Here is a 20,881-nt window from a genome sequence, read left to right as displayed (position 1 = left end):
AGCTTACCGTTTATACATTTGCATAGTATGTATATATGATTAATGATGTAAATACACATCTTTATATATCTAGAAAGGGTGGTCCTAAAGAGGTAGGCATTTTTCGGAGGTCTCAAGAAAGTAAAAAAATACAAGAATGTGTGTGTGTTTTTGTATTTCTACTAGGGATGTCCGATAATGGCTTTTTGCCGATATCCGATATTCCGGTATTGTCCAACTCTTTAATTACCGATACCGATATCAACCGATACCGATATCAACCGATATATGCAGTCGTGGAATTAACACATTATTATGCCTAATTTGGACAACCAGGTATGGTGAAGATAAGGTACTTTTTTTTTTTAATTAGTAAAATAAGATAAATAAATTAAAAACATTTTCTTGAATAAAAAAGAAAGTACAACAATATAAAAACAGTTACATAGAAACTAGTAATGAATGAAAATGAGTAAAATTAACTGTTAAAGGTTAGTACTATTAGTGGAGCAGCAGCACGCACAATCATGTGTGCTTACGGACTGTATCCCTTGCAGACTGTATTGATATATATTGATATATAATGTAGGAAGCAGAATATTAATAACAGAAAGAAACAACCCTTTTGTGTGAATGAGGAGGGAGGTTTTTTGGGTTGGTGCACTAATTGTAAGTGTATCTTGTGTTTTTTATGTTGATTTAATTAAAAAACCTAAAACAAAAAAAAAAAAAAACGATACCGATAATAAAAAAACGATACCAATAATTTCCGATATTACATTTTAACGCATATATCGGCCGATAATATCGGCAGGCCGATATTATCGGACACCCCTAATTTCTACCCTTCTTGACACATCAACAAGGAAAAGTAGCTTCCATATGAGGAGGTGTGAACAAGTTAGGACCAAAATCATGGTCCCAATATGGAAACGCATTGCATCTAATAGAGAATGTCTCATTTGCACCCCCTGGTGGTGAAATCTATCAAAATTAGGGTGGTCCCAAAAAGGAGGGATTTTTCAAATAAGAGTGCTCCCCCTCTGGTCAACATATGAAATAACAAGTGTGTGTAAGAATTTGAAGTGCTCCCCCTCTGGCCAACATATGTAATAAGTGTGTGTAAGAAATTGAAATGCGGCCCCTTTGGCCAAAATGTATTTAAAAAAATAAATAAATATGTATATAGAGACATAATGTAATAACTTAAAGTAAATAATGAAGATTAAAAACCAATTACAAACAAAAAAATTCCCCCCAACCAAATAACTAAAAGCTTACCGTTTATACAATTGCATAGTATGTATATATGATTAATGATGTAAATACATATCTTTATATATCTAGAAAGGGTGGTCCTAAAGAGGTAGGCATTTTTCGGAGGTCTCAAGAAGGTAACAAATACAAGAATGTGTGTGTGTGTTTTGTATTTCTACCCTTCTTGAGACATCAACAAGGAAAAGTAGCTTCCATATGAGGACAGGTGAACAAGTTAGGACACAAATCATGGTCCCAATACGGAAAACCATTGCATCTTATAGAGAATGTCTCATATGCACCCCCTGGTGGTGAAATCTATCAAAATGAGGGTGGTCCCAAAAAGGAGGGATTTTTCAAATTGACTGTGTGTCGGTTTTAAAAGTGCTCCCCCTCTGGTCAACATATGAAATAACAAGTGTGTGTAAAAATTTTAAGTGCGCCCCCTCTGGTCAACATATGAAATAACAAGTGCGTGTAAGAATTTAAAATGTGCCCCCTTTGGCCAAAATTAATTAAAAAAATAAATCAATATGTATATAGAGACATACTGTAATAACTCGAAGTAAATAATGAAGATTAAAAAACAATTACAAACAAAAAATTCAACAACAATAAAAATTAACTAAAAGCTTACCTTTTTTATATTTGCATACTTTGTATATATTATTAATTTTGTAAATACAAATCTTTATATATCTAGAAAGGGTGGTCCTAAAGAGGTAGGCATTTTTTCGGAAGTCTCGAGAAGACAACAAATACAAGAATGTGTGTGTGCGTTGGTATGTGTGTGTGTGTGTGTGTGTGTGTGTGTGTGTGTGTGTGTGTGTGTGTGTGTGTGTGTGTGTGTGTGTGTGTGTGTGTGTGTGTGTGTGTGTGTGTGTGTGTGTGCTACAAGGTGACTCTTTAGAGGAAGATGGACAGTCCTGGTCAGTAATTAGAAAGGATTAACAAGATGAAGATGCTGTGCTTTTACTGACGGCGTTGAAACAAAGTCAACCACGTTTTACTGACGTTGGCCTCTCAATCCAATCAGAGTCGCCATAAAGAAAGCTAGAAAACAACAGTTGTGTTGGAATGCTATATGCTAAGCCACATTCCCAGAAAGGTAAGGACCGGGGGGGAGGCAGGACTTCTCCCTTCACTATTATTCTTATTTTGTATATTCCGGGGAACGAGCGTCCTCTACAGTAGACATTTGATTTTGGTCTATTTATTTAGTCCGTTACAAAAGTGCTTTGATGTTTTTAAGCACTCTCTAAAATAGGATATTAGTGTTTTTTTTTTAAGACAAACTGTAGAAAATGGAAGAACTGAAGAATCTGCTGCAGAAATGTGAGTCTCTCAAATTTTTTTGTAACTGAACTCACAAGCCACCACTTGAATAGTCCAAATGATGAAAAAGAGAGGACTTGAAATATAAGTGAGGAAAGAAGTTGTACAAATAACCACAGACTAGGAGTGTCCAAAACATTTTTTTTTCCAATAAATTGCGATTCTTATTGGTAATGATTCTTAATCAATTAAAAAAAATACAAAATATTTTTCCCCCTCAAAATCAGTCTGTGTGCTTCCCGTTCATTCTATTTCTAATTCTGAAACGCAAATCAAAAAACAAAGTTAGGGCCGTTTTTCGATTTTCACTACGTATGGCAGATTAGAAAACAAACAAAAAAAGAGTTGATTTTCATTTAAATATTACCATAAAATGGGATTTTGTGCTGTTTCCCTTTTATGGATTTTTATTTTTGCAGATAAACACAAAAATCCCATACATGTTAATCCAAAATGCAAAAATGCGTGTTTATCTGTGTTATGACAAATTTAACCGGAAGCAGTATTTGAGCTTTTCCTTCTCGTTTAGCATGTTTTTAGCATAACGCTAACAACTTTGTTCAGCAGGAGTCGTTTAAAAAAAAAGTGTCATTAAATAGTTTCTGAAACTTTTGTTTCAGAAATAAAAATAGAAAAAACGGCCCAAAATGAGTTTTGGGATTTGCGAAATCGAAATCGAATGAACGGGAAACCTCGAGCCTGTCCAGCCAGTTTAGCAAATTCATTTGGTTAAAAACAAAGCCAGTTTTCTTTTGAGTAATATAGAAAATTATCAGAGCTGTTTATCTATTTTATGGTGGAATGTATAGTTAATCATTGCAAGTTTAGACTTGTAAATTGAGAATCGATTCTGAATCGAATCGTGACGCCCAAGAATCGAATCAAATGGTGCGGTGCCCAAAGATTTACAGCCCTACAACTGACTGTATCTGATGTAAAAAAAAAAAAAACTTGAGTTAAATGAATCACAATAGGAAAAAAATGTGAAACTGCTAAAAAGGAGAGGACTTAAAGAGTTGTCATGGGGAACGCCTCAGTTGTTTCATTTGGACCTCAGAGTTCTGTGTTTGCCAGCAAGGTTCAAATGTCAATGCAAGGATCTTCCAATGTGTTTTAAAAGTGGTCCAAGTTCCTCTACACAACAGGAGCGCTCCAGTGTTTTTAGGAATTTGCTGCAAAATGTTTGTGCCCCAAGTTTTGAACTGAACTCGGCGGCCAATATGGTGTCATTCATGATCAGCTGGACTCTCGACGCAATTGACAAAATCTTTTGGACGAGGAAAAGAGGTTCGGGGGAGCCTGGCTGGCCTGATGGAGCCATTGCTGCGGGGTACGTGAGAGATTCCTGGGATAAATGGAGAATCATGTGCCTCTCAGTCCTTTCCATCGAGGACATGGAAGACATTCTACCTATTTGGAACCGTGATAGCGGGGCACCTGCTGATTGGGCTGGGCATTGCTCTGGTGTATCGTTAAATTCGTGAGACGATGGCAGCCACTCAAGGAGCCCAAAGGCTGTTCGTCGCCATGGAAGGTTTGGGCACAAACTGTGGCGATTTCTGAACTGAATCACAAGATGGATCACATCATAGCAGCAGTCGCCCTCCAGGGCCCCAACTCCCCGCCCCTCTGTTGCGAGTTGTCGTGATTAAATGTAACGTGTTTATGTGTGCATTGCATTGAGGTTTTTTCCCACTCCAGACTAGGCCCCCTTAGGAGCCCAGTCTTTCTTATCTTTTACGGGGCGCGCATCATCGTTCCTGTTCTGTAACCCTAACCCTATACACTGTTTGTTTGTCTAATCTTGAACGGGTTTGTGCTGAAAACAGAGTTTCGTTGTACTTGTGCAATGACAATAAAGTCTTATCCTATCCTATTCCCGGGCCGCCCCTTGAATAGCCCTGCTCTATGTGTTCTGTGCAGATGTACGTGCCCAGCTGGTGGAGCAGCAGCGCTGTCTGGAGCAGCAGACGGAGATGCGCGTCCAGCTCCTCCAAGACCTGCAGGACTTCTTCAGGAAGAAGTCCGAAATCGAGACGGAATACTCCAGAAACCTGGAGAAGCTGGCTGAGCGGTTCATGGCCAAGACCCGCAGCACCAAAGACCACCAGCAGTACAAGTATGCGCTAAGAAGCCCCGCCCCTTCAATAGATTTAGTTCAGGCTCACTGATTGGAGGATAAATGTGTCATGTGTGCTTCTTGCAGAAAGGACCAGAACCTGCTGTCACCGGTCAACTGCTGGTACCTGCTGCTCAACCAGGTGAGCTGCAGTCTGATGGGAGAACTGGGGAGTAGGAGCGTGGAAATCCCGGGAAATGATGGATTGCATTGATTCATTCTACTATTTTGCCACCACACACTGGAATGCACTACCAACAGACCTTACAATTCGAACTTCCCTACTAAATTTTAAAACCGCCATACAATTGTGGCTCAGCTCAACCTCTACCTAATCTACACCAACATTGATCCCCAGCAACTTTCCAAAGCATCAAACAGGTTTATATGTAGTTATAGTAGTATATATTGTTTTTCAAATCACCTGACATGTATACTGTGTATATGTACATCATTTAGACCTTTTTTTTACGTAAAATATTTTTTTATATGCATGTTATACATCTTTTATTATTGAATGTATCAAATGTGATGAATATGTAATGGAGCACAATGGAAACAAGCATTTTGGCTTTTTGTGCCAATCCATTTGCCTTTTTTAAAGCATTACATGGATTCAATTATTTAAGACAGGGGTGTCCAAAGTGCGGCCCGGGGGCCATTTGAGGCCCGCAGGTCATTTTTTAACGGCCCCACGGCCGATTTTCTGCCGGACCGGATGAGCTTGCAAAAATTGGTGAGTTCTCGTGCATGTTTAAGGCCCTCAAAAATGCAACCGAAGTGGGAGAGTAATAATAAACAAATCAATTTCAATCATCAATCAATCAATGTTTACTTATATAGCCCTAAATCACGAGTGTCTCAAAGGGCTGCACAAGCCACAAGGACATCCTCGGCTCAATTTCAATAGGGCCTTAGCAGCTTTTTGCTGCCTGAGCCCTAATAATAACTGTCATGTGAGATCACGATTGGTTGTCGGATCTAAAATGTACAAAAAAAAGTCCAAAAGTGGCCCCTAGAGCCTTCAACTTTTCTGTATGCGGCCCTCCCTGGACAACTTTGGACACACTTGATGTAGGTGTTGGTGCATTCAAAGACATTTGATATATTTCCCCCGTCCCTCAAACGCAACACGAGAATGTCCTGTGTGTCCTCAGGTGAGGAGGGAGAGCAAGGACCACGCGACCCTCAGCGACCTCTACTTGAACAACGTCATCAGTCGCCTCACGCACATCAGCGAGGACTCGGCACGCCTCCTCAAGAGGGTAAGCAAGCCTCCATCTTTGATATGGACACAACAACACTACATCCTGGACCAGACCTGGGCAATTATTTTCACTCGGGGGGGCCAAATTTAGAGAAAAAAATGTGTCTGGGGGCCAGTATATCTATTTTTAGGAACAATAGTACAAAACTTCACAATAATGTCTGAATGCTAAAAGCTTTATGACAGACCGCCTCAAAAAACGGAATGGAATTGTATTTTTGTTTACTGAATGAGACACCCAGAATGTACATGAAAATAAAGAATGTGGGATTTACAATATTAACTATGAAGGATAAAACACTGAATATTGACAACATATAAACCTCACACCCTTCTCCATCCACATATTTTACAATCAAGCGAAACGCAACAAAAATGCACCACCCACACTGCTTGGTGCCTCGTCTGAGCTCCTGTGACTTACATTACCATAGTAACTAATTACATTACCATAGTAACTAATTAGAAGACCATAGTAACTAATTAGATGACCATAGTAACTAGTATATCATGCAAAAGGGCAGATTCCAACCATTGGAATTAGAGATGTCCGATAATATCGCCAGTCCGATATTATCGGCCGATAAATGCTTTAAAATGTAATATTGGAAATTATTGGTATCGGTTTCAAAAAGTACAATTTATGACTTTTTAAGAGGCCACTGTACGGAGTGGTAAACGGACGTAGGGAGAAGTACAGAGCGCCAATAAACCTTAAAGGCACTGCCTTTGCGTGCCGACCCAATCACACAATATCTACGGCTTCTCACACACACAAGTGAATGCAAGGCAAACTTGGTCAACAGCCATACAGGTCACACTGAGGGTGGCGTATAAACAACTTGAACACTGTTACAAATATGCGCCACACTGTGAACCCACACCAAACAAGAATGACAAACACATTTCGGGAGAACATCCGCACGGTAACACAACATAAACACAACAGAACAAATACCCAGAACCCCTTGCAGCACTAACTCTTCTGGGACGCTACAATATACACCCCCCACCCACCTCAACCTCCTCATACTCTCTCAGGGAGAGCATGTCCAACATTCCAAGCTGCTGTTTTGAGGCATGTTAAAAAAAATACTGCACTTTGTGACTTGAATAATAAATATGGCAGTGCCATGTTGGCATTTTTTTCCATAACTTGAGTTGATTTATTTTGTAAAACCTTGTTACATTGTTTAATGCATCCAGCGGGGCATCACAACACAATTAGGCATAATAATGTGTTCATTCCACGACTGTATATATCGGTATCGGTTGATATCGGAATCGGTAATTAAGAGTTGGACAATATCGGAGTATCGGACATCTCTAATTGGAATACTTTGTATAGTTCAAGACTTACGGTCATTTGAAAACATCATAATGGCAGCTACAGTTTCAATCTTAAAGATCTAAAAAAATGATTTGGGAATGTCCGGCGGGCCTGATTGAAAAGTTTAACGGGCCGCATGCAACACCCGGCCGGGCCTTCATTTGCCCAGGTCTGCCCTGGACAATGGGCATATGCACACACATCCCCCACCCCGCCACCCCACGACTTCACCACCGCTTGAATCCCTTATGGGTCATGGACGGTTGGGCAGCACTTAGATAGCAGCAGCCTCCCTCTGTAGCCCCCACTCCCTCTCCTCTGTTGCAAGTCTTGTGGATTCTTTGTAACTTGTTTGAGTGTGCTATTGGCGGGTTTTTTCCTGGTCTCAGTCTGGACGCAGGAGTCCAGCATTAGACTGAATTTTTTAAATTTTTTTACTCATCCCCCCTGTCCCACCTTTTTAGGGGCGCCGGAAGTTGGCTGACCCGTGAGCGGTCCTGTTCTGTCTCTGTCTCCCTGTAATGTTTGTCTGCTCTCGAGTGGAACTGTGCTGAAAACGTCATTTCGATTCCTTGTATGTCTTGTACATGTGAAGAATTGACAGTAAAGTTGACTGTTGTTGACAACATCAACACGGAGGGCGCTATCCAAAGTCTCTGACTGGATAAAGATGTAGGACATTGTTGTCCTTTGTGTGTCCTCCACACCAGAGTGCTTGTCAGAAACATTTAGTATTTAGTAATGGCAACAATGCATCAATTATTGCCAAGCTGGGCTAAACTTAGAGCGGCGTGTCCCGCGTGTGCCGAAGCGAGCGGAATGTTGACGAAGGCGAAGCAAAGTCAAGTCAGTTTTCCAGAGCTCTGCTGGGCTTTTTGGCTAATTAAAGACGCCTCCCAGTGGAGCGCCTCTCCATTATTAATCCCTCTCGTGTTCGTGCGAGCCGACTGCCAGCAGCTGGAAAACAAACGCGTCCTCCGTGGTGAAAAAGGCTGGGAAAAACAGCGATGGTTTCTGTCAGGTTCAAACACTGATGACATCTATTAAACAAGACAAGAGGCAAAGACTTCAACAGAGACAGAATTCAATTTGGACTCAATATATTGAGGAAAGTCGCCCGGACATTGTATCCTTCTACAATCTTCAGCACGCTCCGCCCAAAGATTGCACTCCTCCTTCTTTATTTGACTTTCTCCCCCCACCTGGCCACAGCTGCTTCCAGAGGGAAGTGGGTCGTAAACAGCGTTGCCTTTGGTTACCGAACAGTTCAAAAGAAGAGGTCGTAAAATAGTTCAAAAAGAGTCCGTAAAATACTTCAAAAAGAGTTCGTCTGGAAATTGGGCAGATCCTTGGTTCTCTACGCTTTGAAGTGCCCGGGCCAGAACAACCATCCTTCTGTTGATTACCATACATGAGAGAACACAGGAACACCATCCCCCCCCCCCCCCCCCCCCCCCCTACACAGTGGAGTTTTACGAGCCTTACCCTTGGTAGGTTTCAAAAGACAGCCTTTTGTCTTCTTGTCAGGAACACAATCTAATACAAAGTTTTTGTGATAATTTAGAAACAATTATTCTAACAGTTTCCGCTTCATGTTTGATGTGATCTCTCCATTTGCTGTGGACGTTGATGCACTTCCACACGTGTCCCCACCTTCAGAGCAAGGAGATCATCTTCCAGCTGCAGGAGGATCTCATGAAGCTCCTCAATGAGCTCTACACGGTACGTAAACGCCAACTTCACCTCAAGTTACCTCTGCAAAGACGCCAGATGACATACAGTACAGAGTAGACACCTCATCACATGCACAAATGAACACTTACCTGGGGGAAAGAAGCTGCATCAACTACATTACAAGCACACTAAGTTTCCAAGGCATCACACTGCTTCTTAACACCTTACCAGGAAACACTTTCTAAGGGTGCGTTCACACGTGTATTTTTGTCAGCAGCTCAGATAATGCTTAAAGTCGGGTGTTGCTTTGCATCGTCTGGCTGACATTCGCATTTGGTGCTGTTGTATTCGCTGTTTTGGTCCGATGGCACTTGACTCACTCCGGACGAGAATCCTCTGGCAAGTGGACCGAGACCCCTCTTTCAGGTGGTCTTGGTCCGCCCTGTTATTCTTTTTGATCCGTTAAGTCTTTTTGGTCCCAGACTGCTCTCACACTTGACTAAACGAACTGTACTACACGAGTAGATGTAATTCGAAGTGAAGAGAGTAATCTGAGTACATGGATGTAATACACAGTGTACTTAGAAGTGAAAGAAGTACAGTAATACACAGTGTACTTGGAAGTGAAAGAAGTACAGTAATACACAGTGTACTTAGAAGTGAAAGAAGTACAGTAATACACAGTGTACTTAGAAGTGAATAGAGTAATCTGAGTACAGTAATACACAGTGTACTTAGAAGTGAAAGAAGTACAGTAATACACAGTGTACTTAGAAGTGAATAGAGTAATCTGAGTACAGTAATACACAGTGTACTTAGAAGTGAAAGAAGTAATCTAAGTACATGTCATGTATAATACACAATGTACTTAGAAGTGAAATAAGTAATCTAAGTACATGACATGTAATACACAATGTACTTAGAAGTAAAATAAGTAATCTAAGTACATGTCACATAATACACAATGTACTTAGAAGTGAAAGAAGTAATCTAAGTACATGACACGTAATACACAATGTACTTAGAAGTGAAAGAAGTAATCTAAGTACATGTCACGTAATACACAATGTACTTAGAAGTGAAAGAAGTAATCTAAGTACATGTCATGTATAATACACAATGTACTTAGAAGTGAAAGAAGTCATTTGTGTACACCTCATTTGATCCATTTTTCTTCTTCATTCAAACGTGAGCATGTCTGCTGACTTTGGTTGCCTAGGTGATGAAGACCTACCACATGTACCACGTGGAAACCATCAGTGCGGAAAGCAAGCTGCGGGAAGCAGAGCGTCAGGAAGGGCGGGTGAAGGGCGGTTCTGGCACAGGAGTAGCAGTGGATCCTGTGTTTGGCCTGCGCATCGAGGAACGCCACCAGAGACGCAATGCCGCCCGCAAGATGGAGAAGATGCGAGAGAAGGTACTCCCAGGGTCCTCGAGTAACGTTCCAACCCTTTGACATATTTTGTCTGTGTTTGCTCCGCCTCCCGCAGAGAAAGGCCAAGTATTCCGAGAACAAACTGAAGACGCTCAAAGCAAGGAACGAGTACCTGCTGACTCTAGAGGCCACCAACGCTTCCGTGTTCAAGTACTACATCCACGACCTGCCTGACATCATTGACGTGAGTTGACCTACTGCTATATGCAATATATCTGAAAATGTTCTCATTCATCCAGGCCCTTGTATTGGATTGCCTAGATCTGACAAATCTAAGACTATAAGCATGAACTAATGAAGCCTGCTCGGATGAGAAGCAAAACGTCTTTTCAGACGAACTGAGCAGTCCAGTTGCGGGCGATTGAATGCCCTGAGAGTTTACTCTTGATTGTAGTAAACTATTTAGTACACGTTGTGTAGTTACATCGTAGTATTCCTTCTTCCAGTGCTGTGACCTAGGGTACCACTCCAGTCTGAGCCGGGCTCTGAGGACCTACCTGTCAGCAGAACTGAGCCTGGAGGCCTCCAGGAGGGCTGGTCTGGAGGTGCTTGAGGGCGCTGTGGAGGGTCTTGATCCCGCTCGAGACCGCCAGCGTCTTTTGGGTCTCTATCCAACAGCCTTCTGCCCGCCGTCACGCTTCAACTTCCAGGCCCACATGGGTGACGCGGTCGGTAGAAGTGGTGTAGTTTAGCAGATCCTTCAACAGATGCTGATAATCTGATTGTGGCACTTGTTTGTGGCACTTCCTGTTAGGTGACACAGATCGCCTCTCAGCCACAGGTCCAGGCGGAGCTTAGCCTCCGCCTCACGCAGCTGCAGACCCGCCTGGCATCACTGAAAATAGAGAATGAAGAGGTCGGAGTCCTGATCCTGATTTGTACCATGCCTTAGTCCTTGTAATGGTTCTTTTTCGGGTTTGTTTCCAGGTGAAGAAGACCTGGGGGGCCACGCTGACCACCCTGCAGGACATGACAGTCCTGGACGACTACGATGTCTCCCAGAGTTTCACCCACAGTCCGTCGTCCGAGTCAGTAAAATCCAGTGTGTCGGACAGTTACCTGAACAAACCCAGTCTGGCCAAGAGACGAGCCAACCAACAGGAGACAGAACTCTTCTACTTCACTGTGAGGTCCAGTGCAGCATTCCCAAACGAAGACCACCATTAGACAAACTGAGCTTCTGTGCTGTTGTCTTTCAGAAATTCCGCGAGTACCTGGAGGGGAGTAACCTGATCTCCAAGCTCCAAGCCAAACATGACATCTTGAAGAAAGCCTTAGCAGAAGGTGAGACCAACAAGAAGTTCTCATCACTTTTAAAGTCTTGTTTCCAAGAAGCGGTCCACTTCAAAACACTTTGGAACAGAAAGTCCTAATCCAACTTGGTAGTGACCATTCTCTAGCTACCAATAAATGCTCTGTATCATGTCTAGTTCTATCTTTTTGGATGAGAGTGCCAAAAAGTGCCAAAGAGAATAAAAGTGTTTCTGTCTGGCAGGCTACAAAGCAGAGCTGCTCACCACGAGGTAAGATGCTGGTATCTCCTCATCATGTTGACGGTCAATTCCCTCACCACAATTTTTAAAGTTGACCTTTCTTCTTTCAGTCGCGGGCGGAAGAACTCGCACAGCAAGCACCAGGTAGTGTTTAGCCTCGAAGTTGTAACGTAACCCACTGATGTGACTAACGGACGACACATTGTGTTGACAGGATTCAACCAAAGCCATACCTCTGCTGGTGGAGAGCTGCGTCCGCTACATCAACCTGCATGGTGAGTCACACCGCCACATGACAGACCACCTGTGATGAGGCTCAGGATGATGGTTGTCCCGCTTTCAATAGGTCTTCAGCATCAAGGCATTTTCCGGGTGTCCGGTTCTCAGGTAGAGGTCAATGACATCAAGAACTCTTTTGAAAGAGGTGAGTGGTTGGACTTAAATGCCACAGAAGGCAAACCGGGATATTTTTGACTCAATTTGCTCTACCCTACAGGTAACGACCCGCTGATTGACGAGGAAAGTAACCACGACATCAACTCGGTGGCTGGCGTCTTGAAGCTTTACTTCCGAGGTCTGGAAAATCCACTTTTCCCGAGTGACCGGTTCAACGACCTCATCGCCTGTGTCCGTGAGTGTCGCCCGTCGCTTGTAGGTCGTGTTGGTGTGGACTTGGCCTGAGTGTCTTCCTGCGTGCAGGCATGGACAACCTCTACGAGAGAGCCCAGTGCATCCAGAAGATCCTGCTGGGCGTCCCAAGGGCCACACTAGTGGTGATGCGCTACCTCTTTGCCTTCCTCAACCAGTTAGTATCCATTTGCTAAATCTTTTTGGTAATCTTAGCGCCAACCTCCTCGCAAAGCGCGACAAGATGATAGAATGGCAACCAAAGACAAAAACAACGAATTGTTAACAACCCTGAAAATATTTATCATTCTTGTCCTCTCATCTTTTGCCGGTTAATCCAAGTACTTAAGTACCTCCCTTTTTATCCGTAAGCAGTTCCAAAAGGTCCGGCTAAACAGAATAGTCTGAAAAATCAAAGCAACTTTTCATAGGAAATCATTTAAATTTATTTAAAAAATGCAATTTTGGTAGAAATTGCGCGTGAATACTGAAAAGCCGTAGCCAAACTGAACAGTTAGCATGCTAGCCAGATAGTGTCAAGTAGTAAAAAATGCGACTCTAGGTGTATATCTGCAAAATGAGCTTTAAAAGCTAGCATGCTAATGTTCGCATGCTAATGTTGGCGTAGGTCAAGTAACAAAGTATGTGACTCTGAGGAGCATGACTGCAAAATTTGCTTCAAAAAAAAAGTTGCCATGCTAACGTTAGCGTGCTTTAAGTATCAAAATATATGACTGAGGTGTACACCTACAAAATGAGCTAAAACAAAAACCTAAGATGCTAACATGCTAAAGTTAACATGCTATCAGTTGACTAACAGTAGCAAGGAGCATTTTAACTTTCAACAGTTTGAATTGCTTGAGAAATATGGGGGGCCCCGTTTAGCGTGAATAAGTGCATGTAAAATGTCACAAAATGAATTAAATTATTGCTAGTTCCTTCCTGCTGTGTCACTGATTATAATTGAATGGCAAATTGATGGACGTTCACATTGTCTCTGGTGAGGCGCAACATCAGTGCTGGGCTGGTGAACAGCTGTGCCGGGATTTGGAGTTATGCTCAATGTGCTGTTTTGCACAAAAAAGTATAGACATTATTTCCCTATGAATTAATTTGACTACGAATAGACGTCCTCTTTTCACCGGACATGTCCTCTTTTGCGGGCTTGTCCGGGCGGAGTTTCTTAAATGCCTCAAATGTCCGGCATTTTGAGTTAGGGTTGCGTGTATTTTCAATGTACGTCCAGGGTTAAGAAGGGGTTAAAAACAAAACAAACAGCAGCATTGGTGAGGGAGGGGCAGAGACAGAGAGAGAGAGAGAGAGTTATGATAAACGCGCATGCGTCGCCAGGCTCTGCTTTTTATCCATAGATTTATCACATTACATTTTTTATTATCTATAGCAGGGGTGTCAAAAGTGTGCCCCGGAGGCCATTTGCGGCCCACAGCTAATGTTTTAAAGGCCCACGCACATTCTAAAAATACTATTAAAATAAACAAAAACATAACAAAAGTGAAATAAAAAAGCTTAAAGGTTAAATGTAATTTAGAAAAAGTTGCAATGTTGACTAATAAAACAAAGCTGTTTTTTTTTCTTTCAAACTGTCATTGCTCAAAACATAATATTGAATCAAAATCAATGTTATTATGAATTATTGACCTATCCAATGTTCCCATTACTTCACATCAAATATTACACTTTAAAAAATATTTTTGGTGGAAGATTTTGCATATTTTGTATTTGCCATAAAAAACATAGGGTTTTTTTTGACAAAAAAGGGCAGAAAACAAACAAACAAAAAAAACAATATAAAAAAAACTAAAACATTTTGAAATGAGGAATAGATGTGAAGTTGATGTAGACTCCAGAGATTTAAATATAAAATGTACAGTATGTATGCCCTGGCACACCATTATCATCATTTCATCACCCAAGCAAAACACTTTTTATACTTTTATACTGAAATAAATACACCTACAACTTATTCAATAAAAACATAGAAAAAACTAGCAGCAGCGGTAAAGTTTAGATCCATGAAGAAAAGAAGAAAGTGAATGAATGTTTATAACTGAATACATTTAAATATGTATACACATTTGTTTTCTTTTTTATTATTTTTTTAATGAATGAAGTAACGTTTATGACAACCTTTTTCCAAAACACAACATAGAATGTGAGATATAACAGGATAATGCAAACGTTTATCTTTTTTTTTCAAAACGCTTACAAAAAAGTGGGACCCCAAAAATTTACTGTGGGACCCCATTTTTATGACTTGATGGGGTCCCTGGGACCCCATTTTGAAAACTCCTAGCGCCAACACTGCTGTCAACAGAGGAGAACAAATGCTTTATTTAAATAAATATATTATTTATAAAGCAAGTTGGAGTATCATTGGCCAAATGTTCACCTGGTCCCGGCCTTGGCGTGCTGCCCGCCTTGGCACGCATACTATATGTCATAAAAAGTATCAAAATCATATATGTCATAAAAAGTATCCAAATCATATATGTCATAAAAAGTATCAAAATCATATATGTCATAAAAAGTATCCAAATCATATATGTCATAAAAAGTATCAAAATCATATATGTCATAAAAGTATCCAAATCACTTTAAAAAGTTTGACCTGAGTGCTTGTGCTCCTCTAGCTTGTCCAAGTACAGCGACGAGAACATGATGGACGCTGGGAACTTGGCCATCGTGTTCGGCCCCACCCTCCTGCCCACACCCGACGCTCTGGACCAGGTGGCCTGTCAGGCCCACGTCAACGAGGTGGTCAAGACCGTCATCCTGCACCACGACAGCATCTTTCCGGACACCAAGGAGCTGCCAGGCCCGGTTTACGAGACCTGTATGACGGGCGAGCAGTACTGGTGAGTTCTTATAGTACTTTGTGGATCAGCTGACCAAACATGAGGATGTTTCATAGTGTGATGCATTGGTGTGCTGTTACCATAGCAACCTGCATTGGTGCTGCTTGTGTCACTCATCTTCTGCTTCTTGGTCTCCCTTCCTTCCCCCACTACTACCTGCAGCGAGAGTCCATTCAGTGAGCCGGGAGCGCTGGAGGAGACCGAGCCGGATGCCGGCACCGAGACCCAGACCAGCGACGAGGGTACACATGCACTCTGACCTTTACACAGTCAGCCCCGCCCACGCTCAACACCACCTCAGAGAGCCGTTGCCGTAGCAACTGCAGCCATGGCGACATCCTTCCCTTTCTCTCTGTGGGAATGAATAGACCCTCCTTTCCCCCCCCCCCCCCACCTTTGCAGAGGGCGAGGCAGTGGAGGCGGTGGCGAGGTTCGACTACGTCGGTCGCTCGGGTCGGGAGCTGTCATTCAAGAAGGGGGCGTCGCTGCAGCTCTACCAGCGGGCGTCACATGACTGGTGGGAGGGGCGCCACAATGGCAGCCGCGGTCTGGTGCCGCATCAGTACATCGTGGTCAAGGACAGGCAAGTGCATGTTGCGGGACAGATCTTCATCCATGCACTCGTGTTGATGGACTTCCTCCAAAGGCCTACTGAAATGCGATTTTCTTACTTAAACGGGGATAGCAGATCCATTCTATGTGTCATACTTGATCATTTCGCGATATTGCCATATTTTTGCTGAAAGGATTTAGTAGAGAACATCGACGATAAAGTTTGCAACTTTTGGTCGCTTATAAAAAAGCCTTGCCTGTAGCGGAAGTAGCGTGACGTCACAGGTTGAAAGTAGCGTGACGTCACAGGTTGAAAGTAGCGTGATGTCACAGGTTGAAAGTAGCGTGACGTCACAGGTTGAAAGTAGCGTGACGTCACAGGTTGAAAGTAGCGTGACGTCACAGGTTGAAAGTAGCGTGATGTCACAGGTTGAAAGTAGCGTGACGTCACAGGTTGAAAGTAGCGTGACGTCACAGGTTGAAAGTAGCGTGACGTCACAGGTTGTGGAGCTCCTCACATCTGCACATTGTTTACAATCATGGCCACCAGCAGCGAGAGCGATTCGGACCAAGAAAGCGACGATTTACCCCATTAATTTGAGCGAGGATGAAAGATTCGTGGATGAGGAAAGTGAGAGTGAAGGACTAGAGGGCAGTGGAAGCGATTCAGATAGGGAAGATGCTGTGGGAGGCGGGTGGGACCTGATATTCAGCTGGGAATGACTAAAACAGTAAATAAACACAAGACATATATATACTCTATTAGCCACAACACAACCAGGCTTATATTTAATATGCCACAAATTAATCCCGCCATATAACCCGCCAATACAACTCAAACACCCGCACAACACACTCAATCCCACAGCCCAAAGTACCGTTCACCTCCGTAAAGTTCATACAGCACATATATTTCCCCAAAGTTACGTACGTGACATGCACATAGCGGCACGCACGTACGGGCAAGCGATCAAATGTTTGGAAGCCGCAGCTGTGTACTCACGGTAGCGCGTCTGCGTATCCAACTCAAAGTCCTCCTGGTAAGAGTCTCTGTTGTCCCAGTTCTCCACAGGCCAATGGTAAAGCTTGACTGTCATCTTTCGGGAATGTAAACAATGAAACATCGGCTACATGTTTGTGTTGCTGCAGCCGGCCGCTAATACACCGCTTCCCACCTACAGCTTTCTTCTTTGCTATCTCCATTGTTCATTGAACAAATTGCATAAAATTCACCAACACAGATGTCCAGAATACTGTGGAATTTTGCGATGAAAACAGACGACTTAATAGCTGGCCACAATGCTGTCCCAGAATGTCCGCTACAATCCGTGACGTCACGCGCAAACGTCATCATACCGAGACGTTTTCAGCAGGATATTTCGCGGGAAATTTCAAATGTCACTTTACTAATCTAACCCGGCCGTATTGGCATGTGTTGCAATGTTAAGATGTCATCATTGATATATAAACTATCAGACTGCGTGGTCGCTAGTAGTGGCTTTCAGTAGGACTTTAATTGATGATTGCTGCTCAGTGACTTCTGCTCTGTTGGTGTGTGTGTGTGGGGGTGGGGGGGGGGTGTACAGGGGCGACGCCATGTCAGACACGCTCAGTCAAAAAGCGGACAGCGATGGCGGAAGCAGCAGCACAGACGACAAGAGGTCCACCCGAGACCTGTGCTCGCCCACCGACATTCGACCGCCAGAGTTGTATAACAGGTGTGTGTGTAAACAAAAAAGGTGTTGCTCAGCAGCAATAATGACAACATTCCTCACGACAGCCACAGGAGGAAGCGAACCGACGGCTTGTTTCGCCGTCCCCTGGGACGCTCCAACGACTGCCATGGTAACGGGGCGACCATGGAGAGAAGCTCGCCACCGGTGACGGGTCACTTCAGTCCCAGGGAGCTGCTACTAGGGCGGAGCCAGGGTTTGACTCCGCCCCTCGACAGCCCCGAGCGCCGGCGCCGCTCGGCCGCCGTCACCGTGACGGTGAGCCGCCACGACTCACTGCGGAGGCCGGAGGACACGCCCATACGACGGTCCAGCAGCGGCCAGCACGGCTTTGCTGACTCCTACCGAACACGAGCGCTGGACCCCAGCACGCTGGCTCAGGTAGGTTCTGGTGGGACCAACAAAGACCACGGGCACGCTTTGATATGGCGAACGTCTTGCAGGACATCGAGGAGAAGGTGACGGTGGCCTTGGGGGACTTTCGGCACATGGAGCGACACGGGTGCAGGCCGGCGCCGGACGTGGTTCTGGACACACTGGAGCAGGTGAAGAACGGCCCCGCCGCCCCATGCTCCTCAGAGTCCCCGAGCCCTCATAGCACCCCCAGCACGCCGGGGACACCTGGAACCCCTGGCACTCCTGGGACGCCCGGCACCCCGAGCCCCCTCACTCCTCTAAGTCCCATCAGCCCGCTCCCGGGACCTCCGGCCGGACCACCCAGACCGTCCAACCCTTCCCCCGACACCTTGGGATCCTTCAAGCCCGTGGCAGCTGCTCGCATGGGGCTCCCGTTGAGGCCTCCGGCCCTGAGGCCCAAACCCGCAGTGCCACCCAAGAGCAGCACCCCCCCTCTGCCCCCGCCACTCGACAAATCCTGCACCATGTGAGCTAACCCAGGCCCACTCAAAAGTCCCAATCAGGCCAAAAGTGGTCCAGTAGAGGAGATCAGGGTACTGCTAAATGTTTGAGGGTAGACTTTAGGACAAGTGAGGGTTTAAATATGGTCCTATCCAATATATGATATTAATAATAATAATAATAATAAGTGTGTTGTCAGGTTGCTGTGTTCTCTTCTTCTTCTTGTACAGAAGCATTTAGCAAAGTGACTGACGTGTGAAAAGAGACCTAAGATGTTTAGTTTAGTCATGTGAATGTTGGACGGTTGCCCTGGCAACCACCGTGACCTGGGCCACGATGCTATACTCTTATTTATTTTCTACTCAGTTCAGCTGCTAAACTCACTGGCGCCCCCCGGCGGGCGCTCAGGGACTCATGCGTCCAGCTAATGATTGAATGTTTTAACGACTGTTCATCTATTGAATGTTAGCCGAGCCAACATGGCCGCTCACCAAACTTAAAGAGACTTTTTTTTTGGAAGAGTCAGCGGAGGGGCTTCATACAGGGTGCCACGCTTAGAGGGAACTTTTTGGGGCCTGTGTGTGTGTGTGTGTGTGTGTGTGTGTGTGTGTGTGTGTGTGTGTGTGTGTGTGTGTGTGTGTGTGTGTGTGTGTGTGTGTGTGTTCTTGTATTTCCGCCCTTCTTGAGACATCAACAAGGAAAAGTAGCTTCCATATGAGGACCGGTGAACAAGTGATGACATAAATCATGCTCCCAATACGGAAAACCATCGCATCTAATAGAGAATGTCTCATTTGCACCCCCGGTGGTAGATGGGTTGTACTTGTATAGCGCTTTTCTACCTTCAAGGTACTCAAAGCGCTTTGACACTATTTCCACATTCACACACACTGATGGCGGCCCTAACCACGACCCATCAGGAGCAAGGGTGCAGTGTCTTGCTCAAGGACACAACGGACGTGACGAGGTTGGTAGAAGGTGGGGATCGAACCGGGAACCCTCAGGTTGCTGGCACGGCCACTCTCCCAGCCAGTGCCACGCCGTGGTGAAATCTGTCAAAGTTAGGGTGGTCCCAAAAAAGGAGGGATTTTTCCAATTGACTGTGTCGGTTTTAAAAGTTCTCCCCCTCTGGTCAACATATGAAATAACAAGTGTGTGTAAAAATTTGAAGTGCTTCCCCCTCTGGCCAACATATAATAACACGTGTGTGTGTGTGTGTGTAAGAAATTGAAATGCGCCCCCTTTGGCCAAAACTAATTGAAAAATTAAAATAAATGTGTATATAGAGACATACTGTAATAAGTAGAGATGTCCGATAAAGTATTTTTTGCCGATATCCGATATTGTCCAACTCTTAATTACCGATTCCGATATCAACCGATACCGATATATACAGTTGTGGAATGAACACATTATTATGCCTAATTTTGTTGTGATGCCCCCGCTGGATGCATTAAACAATGTAACAAGGTTTTACAAAATAAATCAACTCAAGTTATGGGAAAAAAATGCCAACATGGCACTGCCATATTTATTATTGAAGTCACAAAGTGCATCATTTTTTTTGAACATGCCTCAAAACAGCAGCTTGGAATTTGGGACATGTTCTCCCTGAGACCCACTACAACTATGGGAAGTACTATACTTTGACTTTCACAAAGTGCATTATTTTTATATTTTTTTATGTGTCATTTACGTTAAGGAAGTAGTTTGTTAGCCACGGCTACAGCACCGGCAACAACACACTCTTGTTGTTGTTATGTTCCGCTCGCGGCGGTTTGATGAGGTCATCAAGCGTCGCCAGTAAACCGCTCCGTACAGCGGCGTTTTAAAAAGTCATAAATTTAACTTTTTGAAACCGATACCGATCATTTCCGATATTACATTTTAAAGCATTTATCGGACTACCGATATTATCGGACGTCTCTAGTAATAAGTTGAAGTAAATAATGAAAATTAAAAATCAATTACAAACAAAAAATTAAAAAAAAATACTAAAAGCTAACCTTTTCTGTATTTGCATAGTTTGTATAGATTATTAATGTCGTAAATACAAATCTTTGTATATCTAGAAAGGGTGGTCGTAAAGAGGTAGGTTTTTTCCGGAGGTCTCAAGAAGGTGACAAAAACAAGAATGTGTGTGTGTGTGTGTGTGTGTGTGTGTGTGTGTGTGTGTGTGTGTGTGTGTGTGTGTGTGTGTGTGTGTGTGTGTGTGTGTGTGGCCTTGTACGTGCAGAGCTACTATAATAGTGATAGACGATAGATTATTATTGCCTGCCTTGAGTGCCAGAACACGCAAGTGCAAGTTGGAAAAGCATGCCATTTAGTGTGTGTGTGTGTGTGTGT

The 20,881-nt window shown here is 43.7% G+C and overlaps 1 protein-coding gene across 1 annotated transcript in view; it reads left to right on the top strand.

Moving 5' to 3' along the window:
• srgap1b (SLIT-ROBO Rho GTPase activating protein 1b) overlaps positions 1–20,881 on the top strand; it is a 31,911-nt gene that overhangs the window by 10,489 nt on the left and 541 nt on the right. The window contains exons 2-24 of the mRNA XM_062066642.1: positions 4,495–4,690; positions 4,778–4,832; positions 5,848–5,955; positions 8,947–9,009; positions 10,181–10,378; positions 10,452–10,580; positions 10,843–11,064; positions 11,151–11,252; positions 11,324–11,521; positions 11,596–11,680; positions 11,892–11,919; positions 12,000–12,033; positions 12,104–12,164; positions 12,236–12,313; positions 12,386–12,520; positions 12,589–12,694; positions 15,168–15,392; positions 15,555–15,634; positions 15,795–15,964; positions 16,868–16,875; positions 17,531–17,662; positions 17,725–18,058; positions 18,121–20,881. The exon at positions 18,121–20,881 is cut by the window's right edge and continues 541 nt beyond it. Of these exons, the coding sequence (XP_061922626.1) occupies positions 4,495–4,690; positions 4,778–4,832; positions 5,848–5,955; positions 8,947–9,009; positions 10,181–10,378; positions 10,452–10,580; positions 10,843–11,064; positions 11,151–11,252; positions 11,324–11,521; positions 11,596–11,680; positions 11,892–11,919; positions 12,000–12,033; positions 12,104–12,164; positions 12,236–12,313; positions 12,386–12,520; positions 12,589–12,694; positions 15,168–15,392; positions 15,555–15,634; positions 15,795–15,964; positions 16,868–16,875; positions 17,531–17,662; positions 17,725–18,058; positions 18,121–18,564 (3,191 nt within the window). The 3' untranslated portion in view covers positions 18,565–20,881. The remainder of the gene's footprint in view (positions 1–4,494; positions 4,691–4,777; positions 4,833–5,847; positions 5,956–8,946; positions 9,010–10,180; positions 10,379–10,451; positions 10,581–10,842; positions 11,065–11,150; positions 11,253–11,323; positions 11,522–11,595; positions 11,681–11,891; positions 11,920–11,999; positions 12,034–12,103; positions 12,165–12,235; positions 12,314–12,385; positions 12,521–12,588; positions 12,695–15,167; positions 15,393–15,554; positions 15,635–15,794; positions 15,965–16,867; positions 16,876–17,530; positions 17,663–17,724; positions 18,059–18,120) is intronic.

The sequence above is a fragment of the Entelurus aequoreus genome, linkage group LG12 (assembly GCF_033978785.1).
Source record: "Entelurus aequoreus isolate RoL-2023_Sb linkage group LG12, RoL_Eaeq_v1.1, whole genome shotgun sequence".
Taxonomy (NCBI): domain Eukaryota; kingdom Metazoa; phylum Chordata; class Actinopteri; order Syngnathiformes; family Syngnathidae; genus Entelurus; species Entelurus aequoreus.
The sequence above is the reverse complement of the archived record's forward strand: the minus strand, read 5'-3'. Positions and strand labels throughout refer to the sequence as shown.